General features: G+C 56.8%; 2 protein-coding genes across 2 annotated transcripts in view; both read left to right on the top strand.

Annotated features, from left to right (window-relative positions):
- Positions 1-25478, top strand: part of LOC127472742 (uncharacterized) — a 91003-nt gene extending 65525 nt beyond the window's left edge. The window contains exon 2 of the mRNA XM_051791319.1: positions 25136-25478. Within this exon, the coding sequence (XP_051647279.1) occupies positions 25136-25185 (50 nt within the window). The 3' untranslated portion in view covers positions 25186-25478. The remainder of the gene's footprint in view (positions 1-25135) is intronic.
- Positions 878-12808, top strand: LOC127472744 (class II histocompatibility antigen, B-L beta chain-like). The gene is made up of 5 exons (XM_051791320.1): positions 878-1030; positions 1540-1809; positions 2492-2773; positions 12464-12570; positions 12682-12808. Exons 1-5 carry the CDS (start codon positions 946-948, stop codon positions 12688-12690), a joined length of 753 nt encoding a protein of 250 aa, XP_051647280.1. The 5' UTR covers positions 878-945; the 3' UTR covers positions 12691-12808.
- Positions 25479-26386: the final 908 nt, after the last annotated feature.

Raw genomic sequence — 26386 nt, forward strand, 5'->3', positions numbered from 1 at the left:
CCTGGGGGGTGCACGTGGTGTGTGTTCCCCTGGCCTGAGGCTCCACTAAAGGACCTGCTCTCTTTATCTCATCTCATCCACTCCCCTGGCCTGGAGTCTTTTCCTCCGTGCTCTCTTAAGGCAATAGGGACTGGACCTACCAGGTGCTGGGGATGCTGGAAATCCCCCCCGGTACCGGGTGGAGCACGTCAGCCTGGAGCACCCCCTCAGCCAGGACTGGGGTACGGCCCGGCCCCCCCAGCACCGGGGGCACACTGGGGGGGGGGGGGTGTGAGGGGCTCTGGGGGCCTTGGGGGGAAGTGGGAGGGAGTTTGGGGGTAAGGAAAAGGGTCTAGGGGGGAATGGAGAGGCTGAGAAGGAGGTTGGTGTGTGCTGGGAGGGCTGAGAGGGGCTTTGGGGAGTCCTGAGGGCAACTGGGAGGGAGTTTTGTGGGAGCCTTTTGGGGATGGGAGCAGCTTTGTGGGGAAATGGAAAGGCTGAGAAGGGATTTGGGGGGGGTCCTTGGAGGGCTGAGGGTCCAAGCCTGGACCCCCCAATCCATCCCCACGCTGATTTTGGGGGGGTCGTGTATCCCCCTGTACCTGCTTTTGTTCTGACACCAGCTGACTGCTCCCGGTGTTCCCAGTAAAGCTTCCCAATTCTCCGCACTCCCTGGATGTCCATTTTTGGGTTCACCTGAGCTCCCCCCTCCCCCACGGACCCCCCCGAACCTCCCAGCCCCGGGGCTGCCGCGGGGGCCCCCAACGGCCCTCAGCCAATCCCAAAGCGCCCACGCCGCCCGCGCCCAATCCCAGCGCGCCGCGCTGATGACTCGTCAGTCGCCGGGAAGACGCCTCGAAAAAAGGGCCCCAACTGCGCCCTCAACCAAGCCCAGCGCGCCCCAAACCCCCCAAAACGGCGCCGCCCGGCTGGTTTTGGGCTGTCAGCAGCTGTCCGGCGCTGGGCATGGAGCGTGTGCGGGGAGCTGGGGCCGTGCTGGCGGTGCTGGTGGTGCTGGGAGCCCCCCCGGCTGCGGGCGAGGAGCTGTCGGGTGAGCGGGGGGGGTGGGCAGGGGGGTCGGGTGGGAAAGGGGGGGAGGAGGAGAGGAAAGAGAGGGTGGGAGCCCCAAAAGTGAGTGGGAGGGGGTTGGAAGTCCCGGGGTGAGTGAGAGGGGGTGGGAGCCCCAAAAGTGAGTGCGGGGGGTCTGGGGATGGAGGGGCCGGTGGGAAAGGGGTGGGAGAGGGGAGCAAGGGGGTGTGGGAGAGCAGGCAGAGGGGTGCCCTGGGTGTCCCTGGGTTTTCCTTGAGCCATGGAGCGGTTCCCTGGGGCTCTTGGGGGGGTCGGATCCGCATTGTGGGGGTCCCCAACCGCCTTGTCCATCCTGGGGGACCGATGAGGGGGTTCCCCCCTAGCCAAGAGCCGGTGCTGGGGCGTTCGTGGGACAGAGGGGGGTGGGAAAGGGGGGTCCGGGGTGGCCCCCTGAAGTCCCAGCCTGCTGTGGGGGGCTGAGGGATAATGGGGTGGACGGGGCACCCCCTGCCCCGTGTCCTGCACACACAGGGGTGTTCCAGCTGATGACAAACCACGAGTGTCACTTCATCAACGGCACCGAGCGGGTGAGGTTCGTCGAGAGGCACATCTACAACCGGGAGCAGTTCCTACACTTCGACAGCGATGTGGGGGTCTATGTGGGGGACACCCCACGTGGGGAGATCCAGGCCAGGCACTTCAACAGTAAACGGGAATGGTTGGAGTACAAACGCTCTGCGGTGGACAGGTACTGCCGGTACAACTACAAGGCTGATGCTCCGTTCACCGTGGAGAGGAGAGGTGAGTGTGGGGCAGAGCGGGTCCCCTCGGCCCCTGCCCCGGGAATGACGCTGGAGCCCCTCAAACCCTCCCTGGCAATCACCCCAGACCCTTCAGCCCTCCCTGTGCCATTCCCCATGCCCTTTGGCCCCCTCCCAGTTTTTCCCAGTCCACTCCAGTCTCTCCCAGTCTCTCCCAGTTTCTCCCAGTGCACTCCAGTCCATCCTAATCCATCCCAGTCTCCCCCAGTGCAACCCCCCCGCGTCTCCACCCCGCTGGGGCCACCGAGCTCACGCCCCTCAGCCAATCCCAGCGCGTCTCTCTGATGACGCTCCAGTTGCCAGGCAGACCCAAACCAAAGAGTTCCCTCACCACGACTCAGCCTCCCAGTCCCGATCGCTTCCTTCCTAGTCCAGACCAATCATTCCTAGTCCCTCTCACTTAACTCTCAGTCCCTCTCATTCCACTCCCAGACCCTCTCAGTCCATTCCCGGTCGTTCTCACTTCACTCCCACATCTCCCAACTCTCTCCCCAAGTGCCCCCCCAGCCCCTCCCCTTCTACCCCAGTCTATTCCCAGTCCCGCCCACTGCCATCCCAGTCCCTCCCAGTGCCATCCCAATCCTTACCAATGCCCTCCAAGCCCTCTCCCCTCCCTCCCAGTGCCCCCCAGCTCAGCCCAGTGTCTCCCCCGTCCCTCCCAGTGCCCCCCAGCGTGTCCATCTCGCTGGTGCCGTCGAGCTCCCAGCCCGGCCCCGGCCGCCTGCTCTGCTCCGTGATGGATTTCTACCCTGCGCCGGTGCAGGTGAGGTGGTTCCAGGATGGGCAGGAGCTGCCGGAGCACGTGGTGGCCACCGACGTGGTCCCCAACGGGGACTGGACCTACCAGGTGCTGGTGATGCTGGAAATCCCCCCCCGGCACGGGGTCACCTACAGCTGCCAGGTGGAGCACGTCAGCCTGGAGCACCCCCTCAGCCGGCACTGGGGTACGGCCCGGCCCCCCCAGCACCGGGGGCACACTGGTAGGGGGGGCAGGGGGGAAAGGGGGCCCTGGGGGCAACTGGGAGGGAGACTGGGGTTCCTGGGGGTGATGAGAGTGGGGTGTGAGGGTCCTAAAGGGGCTGGGAGGGGCTGGGTGGGATCCCTGCAGGGGCTGGGAAGGGACTGGCAGGAGGTTTCAGGGACACCTAGGTGGGCTGGGAGAGACTGGGATGGGGTTTGTGGGGTCCCGGATACTGCGTGGGAGGTTTTGGGGGTGCTGACCCCCCCGGCTCCCCCCAGAGATGCCACCGGACACCATCCACAGCAAGATCCTGGTGGGGGTCGGGGGCTTCGTCTTGGGCTTGGTCTTCCTGGCGCTGGGGCTTGGCTTCTACCTGCAGGAGAAGGTAAAGGGGGATCTCCGGGGTCGTGTCCCCCCCCTTGCCCACAGCCTCTGTGTCCCCCCTGTCCCCCCACCCTGCTCTCACCCCCTTTTCTCTCCCCACAGAGCTCCTGAGCCGCCAGCAGCCGCAGCCCCTCCCCGTGGCCTCGGGCCCAGCTGGGACCCCCCAGTCCATCCCCACGCTGAGTTTGGGGGGTTGTGGTTCCGCCCCGGCCCTGCTTTTATTCTGACCCCAGCCGGCTGTTCCCAGTGTTCCCAGTAAAGCTTCCCAGTTCTCCCCAGTCCCTATTATTGGGGGGCAGTGAGGGCAGGGGGGAGGGGATCCCTGTCATAGCTTTACTTCTAAAAAACCAAGCAGGAATTTTTCTTTCCCCTGCCCCACTGGAAAAGAAAGATGTTGGATGGTGGAGGGGGCTTTGCCTTGGGTGGCTCACACCCCCAAAAGAACTGGCTCAGCCCACATTGCAGGTTGGGAGCCCTCAGAAGGCTCGGGGGGGGTGGAGTTTTTTGCTTTCTCCTGGGCAAAGGGCAAGGCCCTTCACTTTGGCCTTAGCTCAGGCAAGGGGTGTGTTGGAGAGGCTCCGAGGTCCTTTTGTTCTCGGCCTGCTCATCTGGCTGTTTGCTGGTTCCTGTTTGCCTTCGTTTCCTGCGCCCTGTTCTGCCCCCAGCCCGGACCTGCTCGGACTTCATGGGAGAGGTTTGACCCCCTGTACCAGGGTGAATTTATGCTGATATTTTTGGTCTGTGTTTGGCCCTGCCACCTGTGAAAGCTTCGCTCTTTCCCTGCCAAGTTATGGGAAAACAAGCCCTGATAAACAGGAAAGTTGTCCTTGAAGAGAGCTTCTTGTATAAACTGTTGTATTTGGTGTTCTGTGATTGGCCAGTTGTCCTCCAAGGTCGCTTGAAGGAGAGTTTGAGGAGGAGGATGAGGAAGGCTCGGCCCCAGACTCAATTAAGAAAGACCCCCAAAACACACTGTGCGTGCGTGAGGGGATTTCCCAAGTTCTCAGGTGCACAGAAGGGATGCACTGACATAACCAAGGGGGTGGGACTGAGGGCCTCGGGCTGGGCAGTGCTGGCCACACCTGGGAGGTTGTGGCCACTCAATTAATTGTATAAAAAGCAGATAGTGCTTTCTTGGGGAGAGCTAACTTCACACCAAGGACAATGTTGCCTTTGGCAGAGACACCTGCCAGTTTGTGAACTTACTGACTCTCCAAGGATGCAGCTTCTGCTCTGGGTAATTATAGGCCTGCTAGGTCGGTAAGAGAACTTTATGGGCAACAGCTGGGTAAGTGGGGGCTTATTTCTCTCCTCCTTCCTCCCTATTGGGTTTGTTCGTTTTGTTGGCCACCTCTTGGTAATAAATACTGGTTTTTGTTAAACTTTTAACGGTGTCTTGGTTTTGAGTTTCAGTATGGTTTTGAACCCTCCCTAATACAATCAGGAACAGTGTGGCCAGCAGGTCCAAGGAAGTGATTCTTCCCCTGGACTCAGCGCAGGTGAGGCCACACCTCGAGTGCTGTGTCCAGTTCTGGGCCCCTCAGTTCAGGAAGGACATTGAGGTGCTGGAGCAGGTGCAGAGGAGAGCAACGAGGCTGGGGAAGGGGCTGGAGCACAAGTCCTATGAGGAGAGGCTGAGGGAGCTGGGGCTGTTCAGCCTGGAGAAGAGGAGGCTCAGGGGAGACCTCCTCACTCTCTACAGCTCCCTGACAGGAGGTTGTAACCAGGTGGGGGTTGTTCTCTTTTCCCAGGCAACCATCAGCAAGACAAGAGGGCATGGTCTTAAGCTGTGTCAGGGGAGGTTTAGGTTAGATATTAGAAAGAATTTCTTTCCAGAGAGGGTGGTCAGACATTGGAATGGGCTGCCCAGGGAAGTGGTGGATTCCCAGTCCCTGGAGATTTTTAAAAAGAGACTGGATGTGGCACCAGTGCCATGGTGGAGTAACTGCAGCGGTGTTGGATCAAGGGTTGGACTTGATAATCCCTGTGGGGTCCCTTCCAACTCGCACATTCTTTCATTCTGGGATTCTGTTACACCCCACCTTTGCCTGCTTTGCTGCTTCTGTGAACACGAGTTCCTTATAGAATCATAGAATCAGCTGGGTTGGAAGGGACCTCCGAGATCATCAAGTCCAACCCTCAGCCCTGCCCAGGCCCATCCCCAAGAGTCACAGCCTGTGCCCCAGAGGATCATCCAAACTCTCCTGGAGCTCTGTCAGCCTTGGTGCTGTGCCCACTGCCCTGGGGAGCCTGTTCAGTGCCAACCACCCTGGGGGAAAGAACCTCTTTCTAACATCCAACCTGACCCTGGCCTGACACAACTCCAGGCCATTCCCTGGGTGCTGTCCCTGGTCCCCCCAGAGCAGAGCTCAGGGCCTGCCCCTCCTCTGCCCCTCCTGAGGAAGTTGGAACTGCCATGAGGTCTCCCCTCAGTCTCCTCTTGTCCAGCTGAACACACCAAGTGCCCTGAGCTGCTCCTCCTAAGGCTTCCCCTGCAGAGCCTTCCCCATCCCTGTGGCCTCCTTTGGACACTCTCTACTGGCTCCATCTCTTCCTTCCATTGTGTCCCCCCAGAGTGCCCCAATATTGAGGTGAGGCCGCCCCAGGGCAGAGCAGAGCGGGACAATCCCCTCCCTGGCCCGGCCATGCTGGGCCTGATGCCCCCAGGACAGGGTTGTCCCTCCTGGCTGCCAGGGCACTGCTGACTCCTGGCCAAGTGGGCACCCCCAGGACCCCCAGGGCCCTTTCCCAGCACTGCTCTCCAGCCTCTCATTCCCACTCTGTCCCCACATCTGGGGTTGCCCCATCCCAGGGGCAGAATCCGGCACTGCCCCTTGTTGAACTTCCATGGGTGGTGATTCCCAGCCCTGGGATCTGTCCAGGTCTCTCTGCAGGCCCTCCCTGCCCTCCAGGGACTCAGCAGCTCCTCCCAGGTTTGGGTCATCTGCAAACTTGCTCCATGTCCCTTCCAGTGCTGCGTCCAAGTCATGGATGGAGATGTTGGAGAGCACAGGGCCCAGATGGAGCCCTGGGGAACCCCCCTAGTGACCCCCATCTGATGTCCCCCAGTCACTGCCACCCTCTGTGCCCGACCCGGGAGCCCATTGCTCGCCCAGCACAGGGTGTGTTTATCCAGCTCTGGGCTGGACACTTTGTCCAGAGGGATCTGGGCACAGACACTATGGGAAGCTTCACTGAAACCCAAGAAGGTCCCATCAGCTGCCTTCCCTTGATCAGCCAGGGGAGTGACGTTGTCATAAAGTAACTCAGGTTTGATCAGCAGGCCTTTCCTCTGGGGAAGCCGTGCTGGCTGTGATACCCCCCAGCAGGGTGGGAGCTCAGGGGCCACCCCAGACACCCCTTTTCCCACCTTTTCCCCCGTGGCCACTGCAGCACTGGCTGTTGGGTGGAGGGGAACCCCCCATCAGCCCCCCAGGGATGGACAGGGGGGTTGGGGACCCCCCCAGTGCAGATCCAACCCCTCCAGAGCCTCAGGGAACTGCTCCAGGACTGAAGTGATGGGGACACCAAGGGACCCCTATGGGACTGCTCTTCCTGCTGTCCCATCCCCCTTTTCTGCCCCTCTCCCACCCCTTTCCTATGGTCCCCCCAACTCCCACATCCCCCCTGCACTCAGTTTGGGGCTCCCATCCCTCTCCCAATAACTTTGGGGTCCCAACACCCCTCACACTCAGTTTTGGGGCTCTCAGCCCACCACTTTTCCCTTCTCTCCCACCCCTTTCTTATTGTCCCACTAAACCACAGCTTCCCTGTGCTCCCTTTGGGGGTCCCACCCCTTTGGCCCCTCAGCTGAAGGGGTCCCACCCCGCCTTTTTCCCACCTTTTCTCCACTTTCCTGCTCCCTTTTCCCCATCCCCCCTGTGGCACGGGGAGTTCAAGGCTTAGACAAAGTTGATTGGAGAAGTCCTGCCCTGGAGTCCCGAGGTGCAGAACGGACTCCCTGGCTTTCTAAACTCCTGCTCCCAGAGGAGCCTGGGGGCAGCTGGATCCAATCTCAGCCTTGGGCTATGCCAGTGGTTTGAATTTAAGGAATTATAGAGATGGGATTGAACCAGTTTTGTCCCACAGGTTTTAATGATGGAAAAGCAGATATATTTATATCAATGAACTACTTATTACTAATAATGATCAGACAAAAGGACTAAACCAGAATTATCTACTACACAACATACACACTAAAACTACCAGTAGTACAGGATAAGGTAGGACAGGGCACTACACTAAAGCAATTGCTGAAGCAATTCTACTAAAGCTGGTAAACAAGCAAGAATTCTTAATTAGAGATGGATGGAACTCCCCCAGACCAGCACTCGTGGGGAGATCTCTGCTCTCAACCTCCAGCAGTGACCTTTGGGGGTCCCCAGCCAAGGCAGGAATCTCCACACAGCCCCCAAGAAGGGTTCTGTTGGAAGAACCTGCCCCTGGGAAAGGGGACTGGCCCTTTCTGGTAGAAACCCATGGACTGACAGTCCTTGGACTCCAGGGGTTCCCTCACCATCAGGGGCTTCATTTGAGGTCAAACCAGTCTGGGGTCCAACATCTCCTGCCTTGGCCTGGCCCCCTCTCAGCTCAGCACTGACCCCTTTGCAAATGGGGCATTGTCTTGGTGCCATTGCAGGGGGGATGTCCTGCCCCAGTGTCCCAGTGTTCCTTGAATTCCCAGAGTCCCTGCAGTGTCCCAGTGGCCCCTTGATTCCATGACCTTCTGAAACACCTCAGGGTTCCTTTGGTTCCATGAGGCCCCCATGTCCCAAAGGCCCCTGGATTCCATGAATTCCGCAGTGTCACAAGGTTCCTTTTTTTCCATAGGCCCTGCAGTGTCCCAATTGTGCCTTGATTCCAGGAGTATCCAAATTCTCCCAGGGTTCCTTTGGTTTCAGGAGGTCCCGCAGTGTCCCAGCGGCCCCTTCATTCCAGGCAGGCCCAGGGAGACGAAGCCAAAGACGGAGCCCCGACCCCCGTCAGCATCTTGGGGGGTGGGGGGGCAGGACCTGGGAAACGGCTGGGAAGGGACTGGGACTGACTGGGGTGGAGTGGGATGGACTGGGACAGACTGGAACAGACTGGGATGGACTGGGATGGATTGGGATGGACTGGAATGGACTGAGACAGACTGAGACAGACTGGGATGGACCGGGACACCAGGATACACCGGGACCAGGACTGGGACCCAGCAGGACCCCCCGGGAGCAGGATCTGAGCACACTGGGACCCTCCAGGACCAGAACTGGGGCAACAGAGATCATACTGGGAGCAACTGGGACCACACTGAGGGCTACTGGGAGCAACTGGAGGCCACATAGGATATAGTGGGAGTGCCTTGGAGTCACTGGGATCATCCTGGTGGAAACTGGAATGTTACTGGGGCATCTGGGAGTGACTGGGAAGGACTATGAGCATGCTGAGGGCTGTACTCGAATATACTGGGAGTGTCTGCAACCATGGTGGGGGTGACTGGGACCATACTGGGAGTGACTGGGACTACGTGAAGGGGAATTAGGACCAGGCTGGGGGAAACTGCACCGATTTTGGGGGGGGTCACGTGTCCTTCTTGTCCCTGCTTTTATTCTCACCCCAGCCAGATGTTCCCAGTGTTCCCCCTAAAGCTTCTTAGTGCTCTGCAGTCCTGCTCACTCGAGAGAAGGGACTGGGGATGACTTGGTGGGAAACTGCGGGGGGAGCAGAGTTTGAGGGGGGCAGAACCGGCCCCAGGATGGATCGGGAATAGGGAACCCCCTGAGTCCCCCACGTGTCATCCCCTTCTTGGGGGGGGTTTGGGAGGGCATCTGCACCCCAACAGGGCACCCAGCGCACCCCAAGAGGTGCCAGGACCCACGTAAACCCCGTAAAAGAGGTGCTGGGAATCCCAAATGCAGTGAGAGGGGAGTGGTACCCCCCAAAAGTGGACGGGGGCGAGACGGGACTGAGGAGTGGGAAATGATGGGAAAGGGGTGGGAGAGGTCAGAAAGGTGGAGAAAAGGAGGATGTGGGACATCATCCCCTCTTTCCTCATCTTTTCCCCCTTTGCCACCCCCTCCCCGCTCACCCCACAGCTCCTCGCCTGCAGCCGGGGGGGCTCCCAGCACCACCAGGACCCCCAGCACGGCCCCAGCTCCCCGCACACAGTGAAGCTTCCCAGTTCTCTGCACTCCTGATGACTGGGGAGAAGTGGGGGGGCTTCAAAAATCATGGCAACAGGAGGGTTTGGACACTCCCTGAGCCCGAAATATCACAAAGGAGGGATGTGGACACTCCTAGACTGCAGAAATCCAGGGAACAGGGAGGTTTGGATACTCTCAGACATTAAAAATCCTGGGAACAGGGGGTTCTGGACACTCCCAGACCCAAAAAATCATAGGAACAGGGGGGCTGGGAACATTCAGACCCCAAAAGTCTTGTGAACACAGAGGTATGGGCTCTCCTAGACCCTTAAAATTCTAGAAACTGGGGGGGTTGGGGCACTACCAGAGCCTAAAATATTGGAAAAGAGGGGCTTGGACACTCCCAGACTACAGAAATCCTAGGGACAGGGGCTTTGGGACACATCCAGACCCTCAAAATCCTGAGAACAGGGGGTTTGGGACACGTCAGTCCCTCAAAAACACCACAAGAGAGGGATTGGGAACACTGACACCCTAAAAATCCTTAGAATAGGGAGATTTGGGCAATGTCATCCTCCCAATAACACAGGAACAGGGGGGGTTGTGCTCTCCCAGCCCCAAGAAATCCTGGAATGAGAGATTTAGGTACTCCCAGACCCCCAAAATTGTGGGAACGGGGGGGTTTGGGCACTCCCAGACCCGTTCCGAATGGAGCCCTCCCCGAGCTCAGCCAATCAGAGAACGCCCTCCAGTAATTTTGGGAGCCCGTGGGAGCTGCGGGAGCCCCGGATGGCAGTTTTTGGGTTGCCCTGAGCTTTGGGAGCCCTGGCTGGGCGTTTTTGGTGGGCCCTGAGCTCCCCCCTCCCCCGTAGCCCACGGACCCCCCGAACCCCCCAGCCCCGGGGCTGCCGCGGGGGCCCCCAACGGCCCTCAGCCAATCCCAAAGCGCCCACGACGCCCGCGCCCAATCCCAGCGCGCCGCGCTGATGACTCGTCAGTCGCCGGGAAGACGCCTCGAAAAAACGGCCCCAACTGCGCCCTCAGCCAAGCCCAGCGCGCCCCAAACCCCCCAAAACGGCGCCGCCCGGCTGGTTTTGGGCTGTCAGCAGCTGTCCGGCGCTGGGCATGGAGCGTGTGCGGGGAGCTGGGGCCGTGCTGGCGGTGCTGGTGGTGCTGGGAGCCCCCCGGCTGCGGGCGAGGAGCTGTCGGGTGAGCGGGGGGGGCGGGCAGGGGGGTCGGGTGGGAAAGGGGGGGCAAAAGGGGAGAAAAGAGGGGGTGGGAGCCCCAAAAGTGAGTGCGAGGGGGGTTAAAAGGCCCGGAATGAGCGAGAGGGGGGTGGGAGCCCCAGAAGTGCGTGGGAGGGGGTTTGGAAGTCCCGGACTGAGTGGAAAGGGAGTGGGAGCCCAAAAGTGAGGGCGGGGGGTTCTTCGGATTGGGGGGACGGTGGGAAAGGGAGGGGGGAAAGGGGTGGTGGGAGAGCAGGCAGAGAGGTGCCATGGGGGTCCCTTGGTGTCCCTTGAGCCCTGGTGGGGGGTTCAGTTCCTGGGGCTCTGGAGGGGGTTGTATCCGCACTGGGGGGGTCCCCAACCCCCCTGTCCATCCCAGGGGGACTGATGAGGTGGTTCCCCTCACTCAAGAGCCGGTGCTGGGGGGAGTGGGGTGGAGTGCGTTGGGAAAGGGGGGTCCAGGGTGGCCCCTTGAGCTCCCACCCTGCTGTGGGGGGCTGGGGGATGATGGGGGGTACGAGGCACCCCCTGACCCGTGTCCTGCACACACAGGGGTGTTCCAGTGGATGGGAAAACAGGAGTGTCATTTCATCAACGGCACCGAGCAGGTGAGGTTCCTGGAGAGGCACTTCTACAACCGGGAGCAGCTCCTGCATTTTGACAGCGATGTGGGGCTCTATGTGGGGGACACCCCATTTGGGAAGATCCAGGCCAGAGACTACAACAGCCACCGTGAATATCTGAAGTACAAACGGGGTCAGGTGCACACGTACTGCCGGTACAACTACAAACTTGGTGCCCCGTTCAGCGTGGAGAGGAGAGGTGAGCGTGGGGCAGAGCGGGTCCCCTCGGCCCCTGATCTGGGAATGACCCTGGAGCCCCTCAAACCCTCCCTGGGAATCACCCCAGACCTCTCAGACCTCCCTGTGCCCGTTCCCGAAGCCTTTTGCCCACTCCGAGTTCCTCTCAGTCCATCCCAGTCCATCCCAGTCTCTCCCAGTGCCCCCCCGCGTCTCCACCCCGCTGGGGCCACCGAGCTCACGCCCCTCAGCCAATCCCAGCGCGTCTCTCTGATGACGCTCCAGTTGCCAGGCACACCCAAACCAAAGAGTTCCCTCACCAGGACTCAGCCTCCCAGTCCCGATCGGTTCCTTCCCAGACCAGTCCTTCCCAGTGCCTCTAACTCCATTCCCAGATCCTCTCTCTCCACTCCCAGACCCTCACAGTCCATTCCAGGACCCTCTCAGTCCATTCCCGGTCGTTCTCACTTCACTCCCACATCTCCCAACTCTCTCCCCAGTGCCCCCCCAACCCATCCCTTTCTCCCCCACTCTATTCCCACTCCCTCCCACTGCCATCCCAGTCCCTCCCAGTGCCATCCCAATCCCTCCCAATGTCCTCCAAGCCCTCTCCCCTCCCTCCCAGTGCCCCCCAGCGTGTCCATCTCGCTGGTGCCGTCGAGCTCCCAGCCCGGCCCCGGCCGCCTGCTCTGCTCCGTGATGGATTTCTACCCTGCGCCGGTGCAGGTGAGGTGGTTCCAGGATGGGCAGGAGCTGCCGGAGCACGTGGTGGCCACCGACGTGGTCCCCAACGGGGACTGGACCTACCAGGTGCTGGTGATGCTGGAAATCCCCCCCAGCGCGGGGTCACCTACAGCTGCCAGGTGGAGCACGTCAGCCTGGAGCACCCCCTCAGCCGGCACTGGGGTACGGCCCGGCCCCCCCAGCACCGGTGGGGCAACTGGGGGCGAGTGGGAGGGAGTTTGGTGGGTGCTGGGGTTGATGGGAGGGGGGTGTGAGGGTCCTAAAGGGGCTGGGAGGGTCTTGGTGGGATCCCTGCAGGGGCTGGGAAGGGACTGGCAGGAGGTTTCAGGGGGTGCTAGGTGGCCTGGGAGAGTCTCTGGGAGGTTTTGGGGGTGCTGACCCCCCTGGCTCCCCCCAGAGATGCCACCGGACACCGTCCGCAGCGAGATCCTGGTGGGGGTCGGGGGCTTCGTCTTGGGCTTGGTCTTCCTGGCGCTCGGGCACGGCTTCTACCTGCAGGAGAAGGTAAAGGGGGGTCCCCAAACGGGGGTTGTGTCCCCCCCTTGCTCTCCTACAGCCTGTGTCCCCCCTGCCCCCCCAGCCCCTTTTCTCTCACCCCCTTTTCTCTCCCCACAGAGCTCCTGAGCCGCCGGCGGCCGCAGCCCCTCCCTGTGCCTTCGGGCCCAGTCGGGACCCCCCAAACCCTGCACTGATTTGGGGGGGGTCGCCTGTCCCCCACTTCCCTGCTTTTGTTCGCATCCCACCCGGCTGTTCCCAGTGTTCCCAGTAAAGCTTCTCAGTGCTCTGCAGTCCTGCTCACTCGAGAGAAGGGGCTGCGGGTGACTGAGGGGGAAACCGTGGGGGGAGCAGAGTTTGAGGGGGGCAGAACCGGCCCCAAGATGGATCGGGAATGGGAACCCTTCTGAGACCTCCACGTGTCACACCCTTCTTGGGGGGGGTTTGGGAGGGCATCTGCACCCCAACAGGGCACCCAGCGCACCCCAAGAGGTGCCAGGACCCACGTAAACCCCGTAAAAGAGGTGCTGGGAATCCCAAATGCAGTGAGAGGGGAGTGGTACCCCCCAAAAGTGGACGGGGACAAGATGGGACTGAGGAGTGGGAAATGATGGGAAAGGGGTGGGAGAGGTCAGAAAGGTGGGGAAAAGGAGGATGTGGGACATCATCCCCTCTTTCCTCATCTTTTCCCCCTTTCCCACCCCCCCCTGCTCACCCCACAGCTCCTCGCCCGCAGCCGGGGGGGCTCCCAGCACCACCAGGACCGCCAGCACGGCCCCAGCTCCCCGCACACAGTGAAGCTTCCCAGTTCTCTGCACTCCTGATGACTGGGGAGAAGTGGGGGGGCTTCAAAAGTCCTGGCAACAGGAGGGTTTGGACACTCCCTGACCCCATAATATCACAAAAGAGGGATGTGGACACTCCTGTACTTCAGAAATCCTGGGAACAGGGGGGTTTGGATATTCTCAGACATTAAAAATCCTGGGAACAGGGGGTTCTGGACACTCTCAGAACTACAAAATCCTGGAGAAAGGTGGTTTAGGCACATGCGGTGTATCAGGGAGGGAAAAGGTCTGAGAGATACTGGAAGGTGAAAAACTAGACACCGTTGCTACTTAAGAAAGTAACTATTTATTATGAAAGGTGGCTAACAGTGAAAAAATAGGCACTCGAGAAAGGGATTAGGGAGGAGAAAAGCGAACAAAAAGAACCTAAAAGGAAGGCACAACACCCTACTCACCCAGGTGTCACCTATAAGAGAGTCTTACCCACTCTAACCACCTCTAAAGCCTCTCTGCAGCAGCTGCGTGTTCCGAGGGGCTGGCAGGCTCCCACTCCAGCAGGCGTCCCCGCTAAAAGCAACTTGGTCCTTCGTGTAGAGCCAGCCCCCAGCACGGAAAACGTGTCTGCTTTTATACAGTTCATTGAGCACACCTGCCCGGGGAGGTGTGGCCAGCACTGCCCTGTCAGGGGTTCCCAATCCCACCCCCTTGGTTATGTCAGTGCACCCCTCCTGTGCATGCCTGAGAACTTCGGAAATCCCCTCACGCCTTTGCAATGAGTCCTGGGGGTCTTTCTTAATGGAGTCTGGGGTCGAGCCTTCCTTACCTCATCATCACTTTCTCCTCCAAATGCCCTTGACGAGCCATTAGCCAATCACAGGAGACCAATTAAAACAGTTTATACAGAAGTTCTCCCTCCAAGGCAAAATTCACTGTTTTATCAGTGAACTTGGCAGGGAGAACTATAAACTACTGCAGGTGGCTAAGGCCAAACACAGACCAAAAATATCATCCCAGCTTCATCCCAATACGCTGGGGTAACTGTGATTATACTGGGATCATACAGGGATCATACTAGGATCATACTGGGAGCGACTGGGTCTCTGCCACGGGCAATTGGGAGCAACTGGGATCACACTGGGAGGAACTGGGAGCAAGTGGGACCATGCTAGGGACAAGTGGGATCATACTGGGATCACAGTGGGAGCAGCTTGGCTCATGCTCGGGTGACTGGGGTCATACTGGGAGTGACTGGGAGCATTCTGAGGGCAGTTGGGACCATGCTGGTGCAACTGGGATATACTGGGAGCAAGTGGGATCATGGTGGAGGTGACTGGGATCATACTGGGAGTGACTAGGACAACACTGGAGATGACTAGGAGTGGCTGTGAGCAACTGGGATCATGCTGGAAGCTACTGGGAGCAACCAGGAGTGAGTGGGATCACACTGGGGGCAACTGGGATATACTGGGAGAGACCAGGAGTGACTGGGATTATGCTGGGACTGACTGGGAGCAACTGGGACTTTGCAGGGGGTAACTTGGATCCTACTAGGAGAGAATGGAATGAGACTGGGAGTGACTGGGATCATGCTGGGATCAGACTGGGTGTGACTAAAAGTGACTGAGATCATCCTGGGGGTGACTGGGAGCCCCTGGGCCCGTGCTGGGAGCCCTGGGCCCCCCTGGCTGGAACTGCTTTCCCTCCTGCAGGTTCTTGGCAAAGGCCCCAAAGCACAAACTCTGCTCCGAGCCCTCGGTGCGTTTCCTCCCTTTGGGCAGCAGCAGCTCCTGAGCCCTGAACAGGCTCCTGTCCCCTGCAAACACTTCACCTGCCTTTGACCTGGGAGCTCTCAGTGACTCACCCATTTACTGAATGTTTAAACTCGGCTTTTTCTCTTACTTTTCTTCTTTTTTTTGGTCTTTCTTTCCTCTTTATCCTTTCTAAAATTCCCCCTCCCCTCTCTTTCCCTCCCCTCTCTTTTCCCCTCCCTTCCCTCTGTCCTTTGTGCTGCCAGCATGATCCCAGGTGCTCCCAGTATGATCCTGGGCACTGACAGTCACTCTCAGGATGGTTCCAGTATGGTCCTGGTCACTCCCACTATCATCCCAGTCACTCCCAGTCACTCCCAAGAGGATCCCAGTTGCCCCCAAGGTGGTCCCAGTTGCTCCCAGTCCCCCTCCAGGATGGTTCCTTTCCCTCTCAGGGACTCCCAGTCTGAGTCCAGTATGGCCCCAGGCACTTTCAGTCACTGCCTGGACGATGCCATTTGCCCCTGCAAGGTCCCAGTTGCTCCCAGGATGATCCCACTATGAGTCCAGTCACCCCTGGTATGATCCCAGGTAATTGCAGACAGTTCCAGTACGAATCCAGTTTGATCCCAGTCGCCTCCAGTATAGTTGCAGTCCCTCTCACATACTCCCAGTATTATTGCAGTCACTCCCAGTACGATCCCAGTATGAGCCCAGCAGGGGCCCAGCTGCTCCCACTCTGATCCCAGTTGCCCCCAGTGTGGTTGCTCCCGGATGGATCAGGAATAGGGGCACCTCTGTGCCCCCCCTTGTGTCATCCTGTTCTGGGGGAGCTTTGGTGGGATATCTGCACCCCAACACAGCATCCAACGCATCCCAAAACTCACTCAGAGTCCATCCAGGACCCCACCTAACCCCTTTTTAGGGGGGACATTTATGGGCTCTGGTTTTATGGGGAGCCCCCAACGCTGAAGGTGAGGAGCTTTCGGGTGAGAGGGGGTGTTGGGAAGGGGGGAGGTCGGTGAGTCAGAGGGGATAAAAGGGGTGGTGGGACCCCAAACTGAGTGGGAGGAGAGTAGGACCCCCCAAAAGTGGAGGGGGAGGGAGACTGAGGATTGGGGGATGATGGAAAAGGGGAGGGAGAGGTCAGAAGAGTGGGGAAAAGGTACCCCTAAACTGAGCATGAGGGGGCTGGGGACTGGGGGAATGATGTCTAAGGGGTGGGAGAGGGGGGAAAAAGTAGGTGTTGGGACCCCAAAACTGATCCTGGGCGGGCTGGGAATTGAGGGGAACCATGGAAAAACCCTTGTCAGAGAGAAAATTGGGTGACCTGAGTCCTGGATGCTTTTAGGAAAGAGGTCTGAACATTTCTTGAATAATGGGGGGGGGGGTGTGACTTTTTTATTCTTGACATTTCCAGTTCTCCATTTGGGGACAGGATGTCCTCTGGGCCAATGTTTTGTTCCCTTTGCAGTGAGTGCAGCCTCAGAGGGCTGAGCCCTCTCTGGCTGGGCTTGGCCTCTCCTGCAGAGACTCAGGCCTGGCTGGGCTGCCCCAGGCAGACACTGCAGGAAGAAGAGCTCAGGCCGCCTGGGTCTGGTGTCCCTGGGGCTCAGCCTGTGCCCCATTGCTGGGCAGGGGCTGAGCCCCACCTCTGCCTCGGGGCCTTGGCCAAAGGGCTGGCAAGGAAGAGGCCCAGGAGCCTTGGGGCCTGCCCAGCTTTCCTCCTCCCTGGGGGCTCTCAGTCCTCCCCTGACACCGTGTGGGCCCAAGGCCTTGCTGGCTTCGGGCTCATGGCCCGCCGGCACCATCCCAGCGACCTGACCCCCCTCCTTCCCCTCTCTCCAGCCTCTCCTGCCTTTTCTGGCAAGGGGCCATCCAAGGAAAACCCCGGTTCTCAGCAATGGCACCTGTGGCACGGCTGCAAGGGTCGAGTGGGCCAGGCAAGAGCAGGAGCCCAGAGAGCCTGAGGAGCCAGGAGATGGCCTGGCTGGGCATCGTGCTGCTGCGGGACGAGCTGACACCTCTGCACAGTCTCTGCCCGTCCCTGCCAGCCGACTTCTGCCCAGGCTCTGGGCACGGGGACGCAGCACTGACAGTTTTCAGCCCCCGCGCTGTTCCACAGAGGCTGTGAAGTCACAAGGCCCTTGCCTGGTAGCCAGGAGATGGGCAAGGCAAGGCAAGGATGGAGCCTCTGAGCCACCAGCATGCTGTCCCCAAAGGCTGGGGTGGCACAGAAGCCCAGAGTCCCTGAGGTTGGCAGAGACTTGTGAGATCAACCGGCGTCCAGCCTACGCCCCATCCCCAGCACGTCAAGCAGACCACGGCACTCAGTGCCATGGCCAGTCTTTGCTTAAACACCTCCAGGGACGGTGACTCCACCACCTCCCTGGGCAGCCCATTTCAATACCTAATCCCTGTTTCTCTCCAAAAAGTCCTGCTCCTGTCCCTGACAAACAGCCCCTCACAGGCAGGTCCTCGTGTCCTCTTGTCCTGTCGCCTGTTTCCTTGGAGAAGGGGCTGATTCCCCACCTGGCTCCAGCCTCCTGTCAGGAAGTTGTGGACAGGGAGAAGGTCAGCCCCGAGCCTCTTCTTCTCCAGGTTGGAGAAGCCCAACTCCCTCAGCTGCTCCTCACAGGACATGTACTGCAGACCCTTGCCCAGCTCCATTGCCCTGCTCTCCACCCACTCCAGCCCCTCAATGTTTTCCCTGAATTGAGGGGCCCAGAGCTGGACACAGCACTCCAGGGGTGGCCTCACCAGTGCCCAGTCCAGCAGAAGAATCACTGCCCTGCTCCTGCTGCCACACTATTTCTGATCCAGGCCAGCCTGCCCTTGGCCTTCTTGCCCACCCGGGCACCCGCTGGCTCAGGTTCAGCCTCTGTCCACCAGCACCCCAGGGCTCTCCCACGGGGACCCTTTGCAGCTCTTCTGCCCCCAGCCTGGAGCTGCAGGGGGTTGTTGTGACCAGAGCCCCCAAAGGCACCAAAGGCACTCTTGAACCTCATGCCCACGGGCTCGGCCCAGAGGTCCAGCCTGTCCAGGTCCCTCTGCACAGCCTTCCTACCCTCCAGCACATCCACACTGCAAGCCAGCTTGGGGTCCTCTGCCACTTTGCTCATGGAAGACTCAATGCCCTCCTGCAGATCCCCACGAAAAATGTGCAACAGGACTGGGCCTGTTACCCAACAAGTTCTAGTGCTTGACAAAGGAGCCCACCCAGCAGTGGGGAGAAACTGCTGGCAGGAGATTGAATGGGGGCAATTAACAATGGATGATGGACAAGTTCTGGGTCATGGCCATTTGTTAGAAAAACAAAGTAAAAGTTTAAGGCCTGCCATATTTCAGTGGTCAGAGACCTGGCAGAGAAATCTATTTTTGAGACCTGGACACCAAGAAGGCAGAATTTCTAAACCACAAAGACCCTTAGAGAAACCAGAGACGAAGACAAAACTAACACAGACAGTTACTGAGGCTCTCCCTATCTAGGGAAAAGACAAGAAAAGGACAAAAACTCTGGACTAAGCATCATGCAAAGTGAGAAATCAAGAGTCAATAGAAGACAGAATAAGAATTCCTGCAGAGAACTGGTAAGCCAATGGACAGGAATTCGTTTGTCTGCTAAAATGTAAAAAGAGTTAAAAGTTTTGAGAACTGATGTACAGGTGTTAGAGAGCAATTCCTGTGTCCCTTCAGCGCTGAATGAAGTAGGGTCAGCTCTGGAACCCAACCAACTGCTCAGAGATTTTATTCCCCGGCTTTCGCTGACGGTTTCTGGGGACCCAGATGAGACAAAGCAGCGCCGACAGGGCAGAGCAGAGGAATCGTTGGCCCTGCAGCGTGTACCAAAGGAGTTTTGGGGAGATCTTCCAGTTCCCTGGTCTGGAGAGTTCACCACGCCTTCTTTAGTGGGAAAAAGAACAGGCCATGAATTTTGGGTACTCGATTTTAAGGCCTTTTGCCTGCACATAAGGCACAGCAATGGGAAGGACGCAGCGTGAGGCTGAGAGGTTTCTGTCATGGTTTGTGGGCTTGGGTGAGATTGGGTCAGAATTACAGGACACCTGTAAAATCTGGGCTTTGGGAAAGGTTGGGGAAGGTTGGGAAAGGTGTTAAAAGGGTGGTTTTGCCTGAGGTGTTAAACATGGGAGCGGGTCTGTCTTCCCAATTCTCAAGAGAAGAGATCCCAGAAAGCTCCCCTGCAGGTTGTGTTTTAAGGAACAGGAGAAGAGACCAAGGGTAAGGGGTTTCTTTCCTGGAGGGAAGGGCTGTCGTTCACTTGCAGGAGCCCTGCGCTGATATTGCCAGTCTGGTTACCCAACCTGAACACAGCTGAAGATTCCTGCCAGACAAAAAGTGCCAGGACAGAAAGCTCTTGCTGCCCATGGAGTGCCCAGGTTGGCCCCCCAACTGCATCTGAAACCCAAAGGTTCCAGGCTTTCTTTCCTGGGGGAAAGGCCGTGACATCCCAAAGAGTCCCGTGGCAGACAGGTGGGGCTGCACTGTGGGGGTGTGAGGTGTTGGTTCTTTGGTTTCCAGGGGCTATTCCAGAATGGAGAGGACAGGCCATGACATCATAAAGGGGCCCATGGCACATGGGTGGGGCTGCACTAGGGGCTGTGAGACATTGTTTTTTTGGTTTCCAGCAGCCATTCTGGAATGGAGGGGATAGACCATGACATCACAAGAGGGCCCATGGCACAAAGGTGGGGCTTCACTTAGGGGTTGTAGGGTGTTGGTTCTTTGGTTGCCAGGGCCCAGTCTGGAATAGAGAGGACAGGTTGTGACACCACAAAGGAGCCCTTGGCACACGGCTGGGGTTGAACTGTCACATGGTGGGGGCTTGGTTCCTTGGTTTCCAGAGGCCATTCCAGAATGGAGAGGATAGGCCAGAATGGATAGGACAACAAAAGGGCCCAAAGCACATGGGTTGGTCTGCACTATGGTGTGGGGTGTTGGTTCTTTGGTTGCCAGAGCCTATTCTGGAATGGAGAGGACAGGCTGTGACAAGAAGTGCCTGTCAGAACGGACACACAAGAATCTTATGTGGGCATATTCTCTGCTCTGCCCTGCACACCTTTGTGCTTGGGTCAAAACTCAGCCTCTTTGCTCCCCTCTCCCAAGGGACTTGTTCTTAGACATCCCTTTCCCCTATGCTCCTTTCAAAAGCCCTCCTGGCAATTCCAAAGCCTGTACCCAGCTCTCATCCCCTCTCTGTCCTCTTCCCACTCTCCTGGTCAATCCCAACATCCCAGGACAAGGATCCCAGTTGCTTGGCTGCACTCCCACCTAGTTCCATATGCTGGGCCATGATATCCCAGCACTGGAGCAGCCAGGTCAGCAGGGGCTCTCCCAGCTGGAGGCTGAAATCTTTTCACATCTCTCACAGCTCAGCCAGGGATGGGGATCTGGTGATTATCTCTGGCCCTGCCTCTTGCTCCTGTTCTGGGGGCTCTGCTTCCCCTTCATCCCTCACTAACTGAGCTGATTTGGTCTTGGATTTCTTCTGTAGAGGGGCAACTGCTACTGGCACAGGTTGATCCTCTGCAGTTTGAGTGGCCATGGTACCTCTTGGTCTCCTTTCCTCCTCCTCCCCCTGAGGGCACTGGGTCTTAGTTTAACAAGATTACAACTTAGAAATTAAGAGACTTCAGGTGGAAGTGTGGAAAAGGAAAAGAAACAGCTTTTTAGTAACAAAATCTGAATAAACAACAAATGGTGCAACCAAAAACTTTCAGAAGAAACAAAACAAAGTCCCAAATCCCCAGGTGGGGGGGAGAAACTGTCCCGGCAGTTCAAAGCTCTCTCAGCCCCGTGTGCTCGCAGCCAGCAGTGGAGTCCCTTTTCCCAGGGGCAGTCCCCAAAGCAGAACACCTCACTCCCAGATGGGTCGGGCTCTCTCTCTCTCTCTCTCGGTTGCTCTCCACGAGGTGTCCCCGGGGAAAAAACTTCCTCTCAGGAAAAGAGAACAAGGTGGCCAAAATCAGCTCCCACTCTGTCCGGTCCCGGACAAAGCCCAAAAGCCCCCAAACAAAGGACCCCCCGCCCTCCCCGCGGCCACTGCGGTGTCCCCGAGAGCCGCCCTCCCCCCACTGCCCCTGCCCAGCACCTGCGGCTCCGCTCCAACCCACCCCATCCCGGGAGACACAGATGGGAATGGGGGGACACTGGGAAACAATTCCAACAACTCTTTTCAAACCTCTGACACCTGGTTCCCAGACATTCCCAAAGAAGGGGTTTCCCGTGGCCTCGAGCCAGGGACCGACCTTTGTATTGAACCAACTCCTGGAGAGACACGTTCCCATTCCTGTCCCCATTCCCATTCCTGGGGTTCCCATCCCTCTCCCCATTCCCATCCCTGTCCCCATTCCCATTCCTGGGGTTCCCATCCCTCTCCCCATTCCCATCCCTGTCCCCATTCCCATTCCTGGGGTTCCCATCCCTCTCCCCATTCTAATTCCTGGGGTTCCCATCCCTGTCCCCATTCCCACTTGTGGTGGTTTCACTCTAGGCCTTCCTGGAGACCAACTTGTAACCAGGAAGGAACTAGAAAAGTGATCACGGAAGTATTCCATGCTATTCCTTTACGTAACTTGAGGTATAAATAAGGCCAACGGGAGGCATCTCGCTCTCTTCCTTTCCGGTGAGGTTCGAGAATGGCGGGTCCCTGTTTTGGTCTGGTTTATCTGGAGCCGAGGCCTACAGTGACTACCGTTATCTGCCACGCGTGAGGGGAGAGCCTTGGGCCGTGTCTAGCCATCCTGCCTGTTCGAAGGGAAGTGGTGAGATTTTTGCTAGTTTGCCTTCGGTTGGCTGGTTGGCTTGTTCGGTCCTTGCCCCTTTTTGTCCTTCTCCCTTCCCCTTCCCCCCCCCCCCCTTCTGTGTGTGGTATTCTCCTTTTTGTGTATCTGTCTCATATGTTATATATATATATATATATATATATATATATATATTTGCTATAGCTTTGGCTGCTTGGTTTTTTTTTCTTTTCCCTCTCTGGGAGGCGGGTCCTTGTTGTCGAGTTTCGGGGACTTGGCGGGAAGCCAGCTCGAAACTTGCACAACATTTTTTGGTGTCAGAAGTGGGATATTTTGGTTAAGTTTGGCTTGTTTTGATAAACGTTTTTCCAGGAAGACAGCCAAGCTCGGTGTTGTTTTGCAAAACCAATCTATTGTTTTGGGAACAGGTCTGGGAACACTGCCAGAGTCTGGGAAAGCAGCCAAGGAAACTTTGTTTATATAAACAAAGGTTTGTTTTGGGATCAAGAAGAAATAATAACAAAAAACAATGGCTATTTCATTAATTTGTCTTATAATTCTAGCCACCTTTACACCTGTGTTAGGCTACCGTATAGGGAGACGTCCAGACCTTGAGGATGGATGGAACGAATTGCTTCCATCCTTTAATTTTGACATCGAAGGTTTGGTAAAGGAAATCCCCATGGTTAAAATCGGCTCTAATTACTATATAAATCTTATTGCAACAGTACTGTCATTGATAAAGGTACTGGAAGTGCTACTTAAACTTGGAAGAATGGGGTTCCGTTGCCTTCCCTCTTGTAGGAAAGATCACACCTCAAAGGGACTCGCTGGAACTTTGGAAAGGGCTGCAGACAGGCCAGTCCCCGGGTGGCATGGAGCTTGGGAAGATTTCGGTAGATTAGTAGGACATGTGTCACCCCCCATTAATTGGGAGTTCACACCAGAACAAATGTTTGATTCTGGTGAGATGGCCCACTGTTTGGCAGAAGGGTGTTTTTCCTACAAAGATCCGAATATGCAATTCTCCGCTTTGTGCTGGGGCCTGGCTAATGCTTATCGAGCTGCCATAGACCACCTTCAAAGGGTTAAGGTCGACACAGAAACCCAAACCACGCCACTTGAAACCAGTGATGTCCCTATTAGGTCCACAGAAGTTGGGGTCCAAACACAACTTGAAGTCAATGCCATTTCTACTAAGCCCACTAGAACCGGGACTCAAGCTAAGAACCGGAAGGTCATCATTGCCCCTGTGAAGAAGAAGAAGACGTGGGTAAGAGAGATCAAGGAACTTACAGACTCATCTCCCCAACCAGAACGCACAGAAGAAAGAGAAGAAGAAGAAGAAGAAGAAGGAACAGAAGAACCTATCCAATTCACTCAAGATGTAGTGGACGAAGGAGCGGCAGCAATGGGAGAAGGAGCAACAGCAAGTGATGAAGGCGCGACTGCGAGAGAGGAAGTAGTGGTTGTGACTGAGGAAGGAGCGATTGGAAGAGAAGAAGCAGGTACCAGAGAGGAAGAAACGGTTACACGGGAAGGAGCACGTCCAAGAGAACTAGGGGCACGCCCAAAGGAATACAGAACAGCATCAAGAGAAAAGAAAGCAACAGTACAAACGGCCGGTGGTATATTGTCGCTTGATGATTTATATCCTGACTACACATTCAGTGTTACAAAAGACGCAAAGAAGGAGCCAAAGCATCCCCCTCAATTGGAGGGGGAATTATCCCTACCCCTCCAGACCCAACCTTCTCTTGGAGGTGTGAATGATTGGAGGAAGAGGCCCTTATCTCACCACGTGAAAGATTACTCACTACCTCCACCCGCTGGGTATCGCGAACGACGCAGGAGTCCATCCCCACGGCGTGAATGGCATAGAAGTCCGTCTCCACGGCGTGAACGACGCAGAAGTCCATCTCCGCGGCGCGAACGGCGTAGGAGTCCATCCCCACGGTATGAACGACGTAGAAGTCCATCTCCGCGGCGTGAACGGCGTAGGAGTCCATCCCCACGGTATGAACGGCATAGGAAACCATCTCCGCGGCGTGAACAATATAGAAGCTTATCCCCACGGCATGTTCAGTCTCCACCTCCACATGAGAGATATAGGGAGGAAGTGGGAGCAGTCCCACGTAGGAGTGGAAGAGTAAAGAGAGAGGTGGAAAAGATTCTACGTGGGAGAGATGGACAAGAAATTATGCGAGAAAGCGAAATTACACAATCACTGACCACAAGAGAGCTTCGAGATTTACGGAGAGATTATATGCGCTTGCCTGGTGAAGAAGTCCTCACCTGGCTGGTGCGATGCTGGGACAAGGGAGCTGATAGTCATGTAATTGAAGGTGATGAAGCACGACAGTTGGGATCCATTGCTCGAGACCCTGTGATAGAGCAAGAAATGGGGAGGGAGAAAATGGCATCCAGTCTTTGGCTCCGAATACTCCACGCAGTGAGAGTGAAATACCCATTTAAGGAGTCCCTGAAGAGTTCTTCAAGAAGGTGGAGGACTGCGGAAGAAGGCATCCAATACCTACGGGAATTGGCCATGCTGGAGATCATCTATTCTGATCCAGATTATTATGATATCCAAGTTCCTGAGAATGTTCCCTGCACGCAACCAATGTGGAAAAAGGTAATTCAAGGTGCCCCTAAACCATATATTTCCTGCTTGATACCCGTATATAATCCAAAGATGGATGAACCAAGCGTGGACACTATGTGTGCTTGGATAAGAACCATCGAGGAAAATATGGAAGACTCCTTCAATCCCCTGTACCGACACACCTACGATAGGGAAAGAACGGAGAGAGATTATGAATATTCCAGATATGAGGACGACCTTAGAGACAGAGAGGACAGAAGGTATAGAGATTACCAAGAAAGGCCAATGGGAAGATCATGGCGGGACCGACAAAGACGACCTCGGCCTAGACCTCGATCCTGGTCTCGATCTTGCTCACGATCCCTGTCATTCACACGTCGAAGGAAAGAGAACTCTAAGCGTGGGTCACGTAACCAACTATGGGCATACCTTCGTAGTAAAGGAGAAAACATGAAGAAGTGGGATGGTGAACCCACTTCTAAACTTGAAGCTAGAGTGAGGGAGCTGAAGCGAAAGAAGACTGACAAGAAAGTTGTCTATGTAGTAGATGGAGATTTCTTAGAAGAGAAACTGCGATCGCCGAAACACGAGAAGATGGAGGTCCACTTCGACAATGGCAAAAAGTCTAAGAAGTCAAAGTCAAACTCTGACGACGAATGCTCTGATCAAGACCAGTAGAGGGGCCCTGCCTTCTGCCAGGAGAAGGAGAGGGACCAAGAAGATAACCGGGTTTACTGGGCTGTGTGGGTCCGATGGCCTGGCACATCGGATCCTCAGAGATACCAGGCCTTGATAGATACTGGAGCCCAGTGTACTGTAATGCCTTCGGAGTATAAGAGTACCGAGACTGTTACTATTTCTGGAGTGACAGGAGGGTCTCAAGAATTGTCAGTAGTAGAGGCGGACATGAGCTTGACGGGAGACCAATGGGAAAAGCGTCCCATTGTGACGGGGCCAGAAGCCCCTTGCATCCTTGGTATGGACTACCTAAGAAGAGGATACTTCAAGGACCCGAAAGGGTACCGGTGGGCTTTTGGTGTAGCCACGGTGGTTGAAGAAGGGTCCAAGCAATTGTCTGCCCTTCCTGGCCTTTCAGAAGACCCTTCCATTGTAGGATTACTACGAGTTAAAGATCAAGAAGTGCCAATAGCCACAACAACTGTACACAGACGACAGTATCGGACAAACCGAGATGCTGTGATCCCTATCCACAAAATGATCCGAAAGTTGGAGAGCCAAGGGGTGGTCAGCAGAACCCATTCACCCTTCAACAGCCCCATCTGGCCTGTGCGTAAATCCGATGGAGAGTGGAGACTGACTGTGGACTATCGTGGCTTAAATGAAGTTGCGCCACCGTTGAGTGCTGCCGTGCCAGATATGTTGGAGCTCCAATATGAGTTGGAGTCCAAGACAGCAAAGTGGTACGCCACCATCGACATAGCCAACGCGTTTTTCTCCATTCCTTTAGCGGCAGAGTGCAGGCCACAGTTTGCTTTCACCTGGAGGGGCGTTCAATACACCTGGAATCGACTGCCCCAGGGGTGGAAACACAGTCCAACCATCTGTCATGGACTGATCCAGGTCACACTAGAGAAGGGTAAGGCTCCCGAACACATCCAGTACATCGATGACATCATTGTATGGGGGGATACAGCAGAAGAAGTTTTCAAAAAAGGACAGACGATCATCCAGATTCTCCTCGAGGCCGGTTTCGCTATCAAGAAGAGCAAAGTCAAGGGACCTGCCCGAGAGATCCAATTCCTAGGGGTGAAATGGCAAGATGGACGACGCCAGATACCAACAGACATAATCAACAAGATTGTAGCAATGGCTCCCCCCACAAACAAGAAAGAAACCCAAGCTTTTCTGGGAGCCATAGGCTTCTGGAGGATGCATATCCCAGAATACAGTCAGATTGTGAGCCCT

The sequence above is a fragment of the Manacus candei genome, unplaced genomic scaffold (assembly GCF_025592945.1).
Source record: "Manacus candei isolate 608988 ecotype Guabito, Panama unplaced genomic scaffold, ASM2559294v1 h1tg000032l, whole genome shotgun sequence".
Lineage (NCBI taxonomy): Eukaryota > Metazoa > Chordata > Aves > Passeriformes > Pipridae > Manacus > Manacus candei.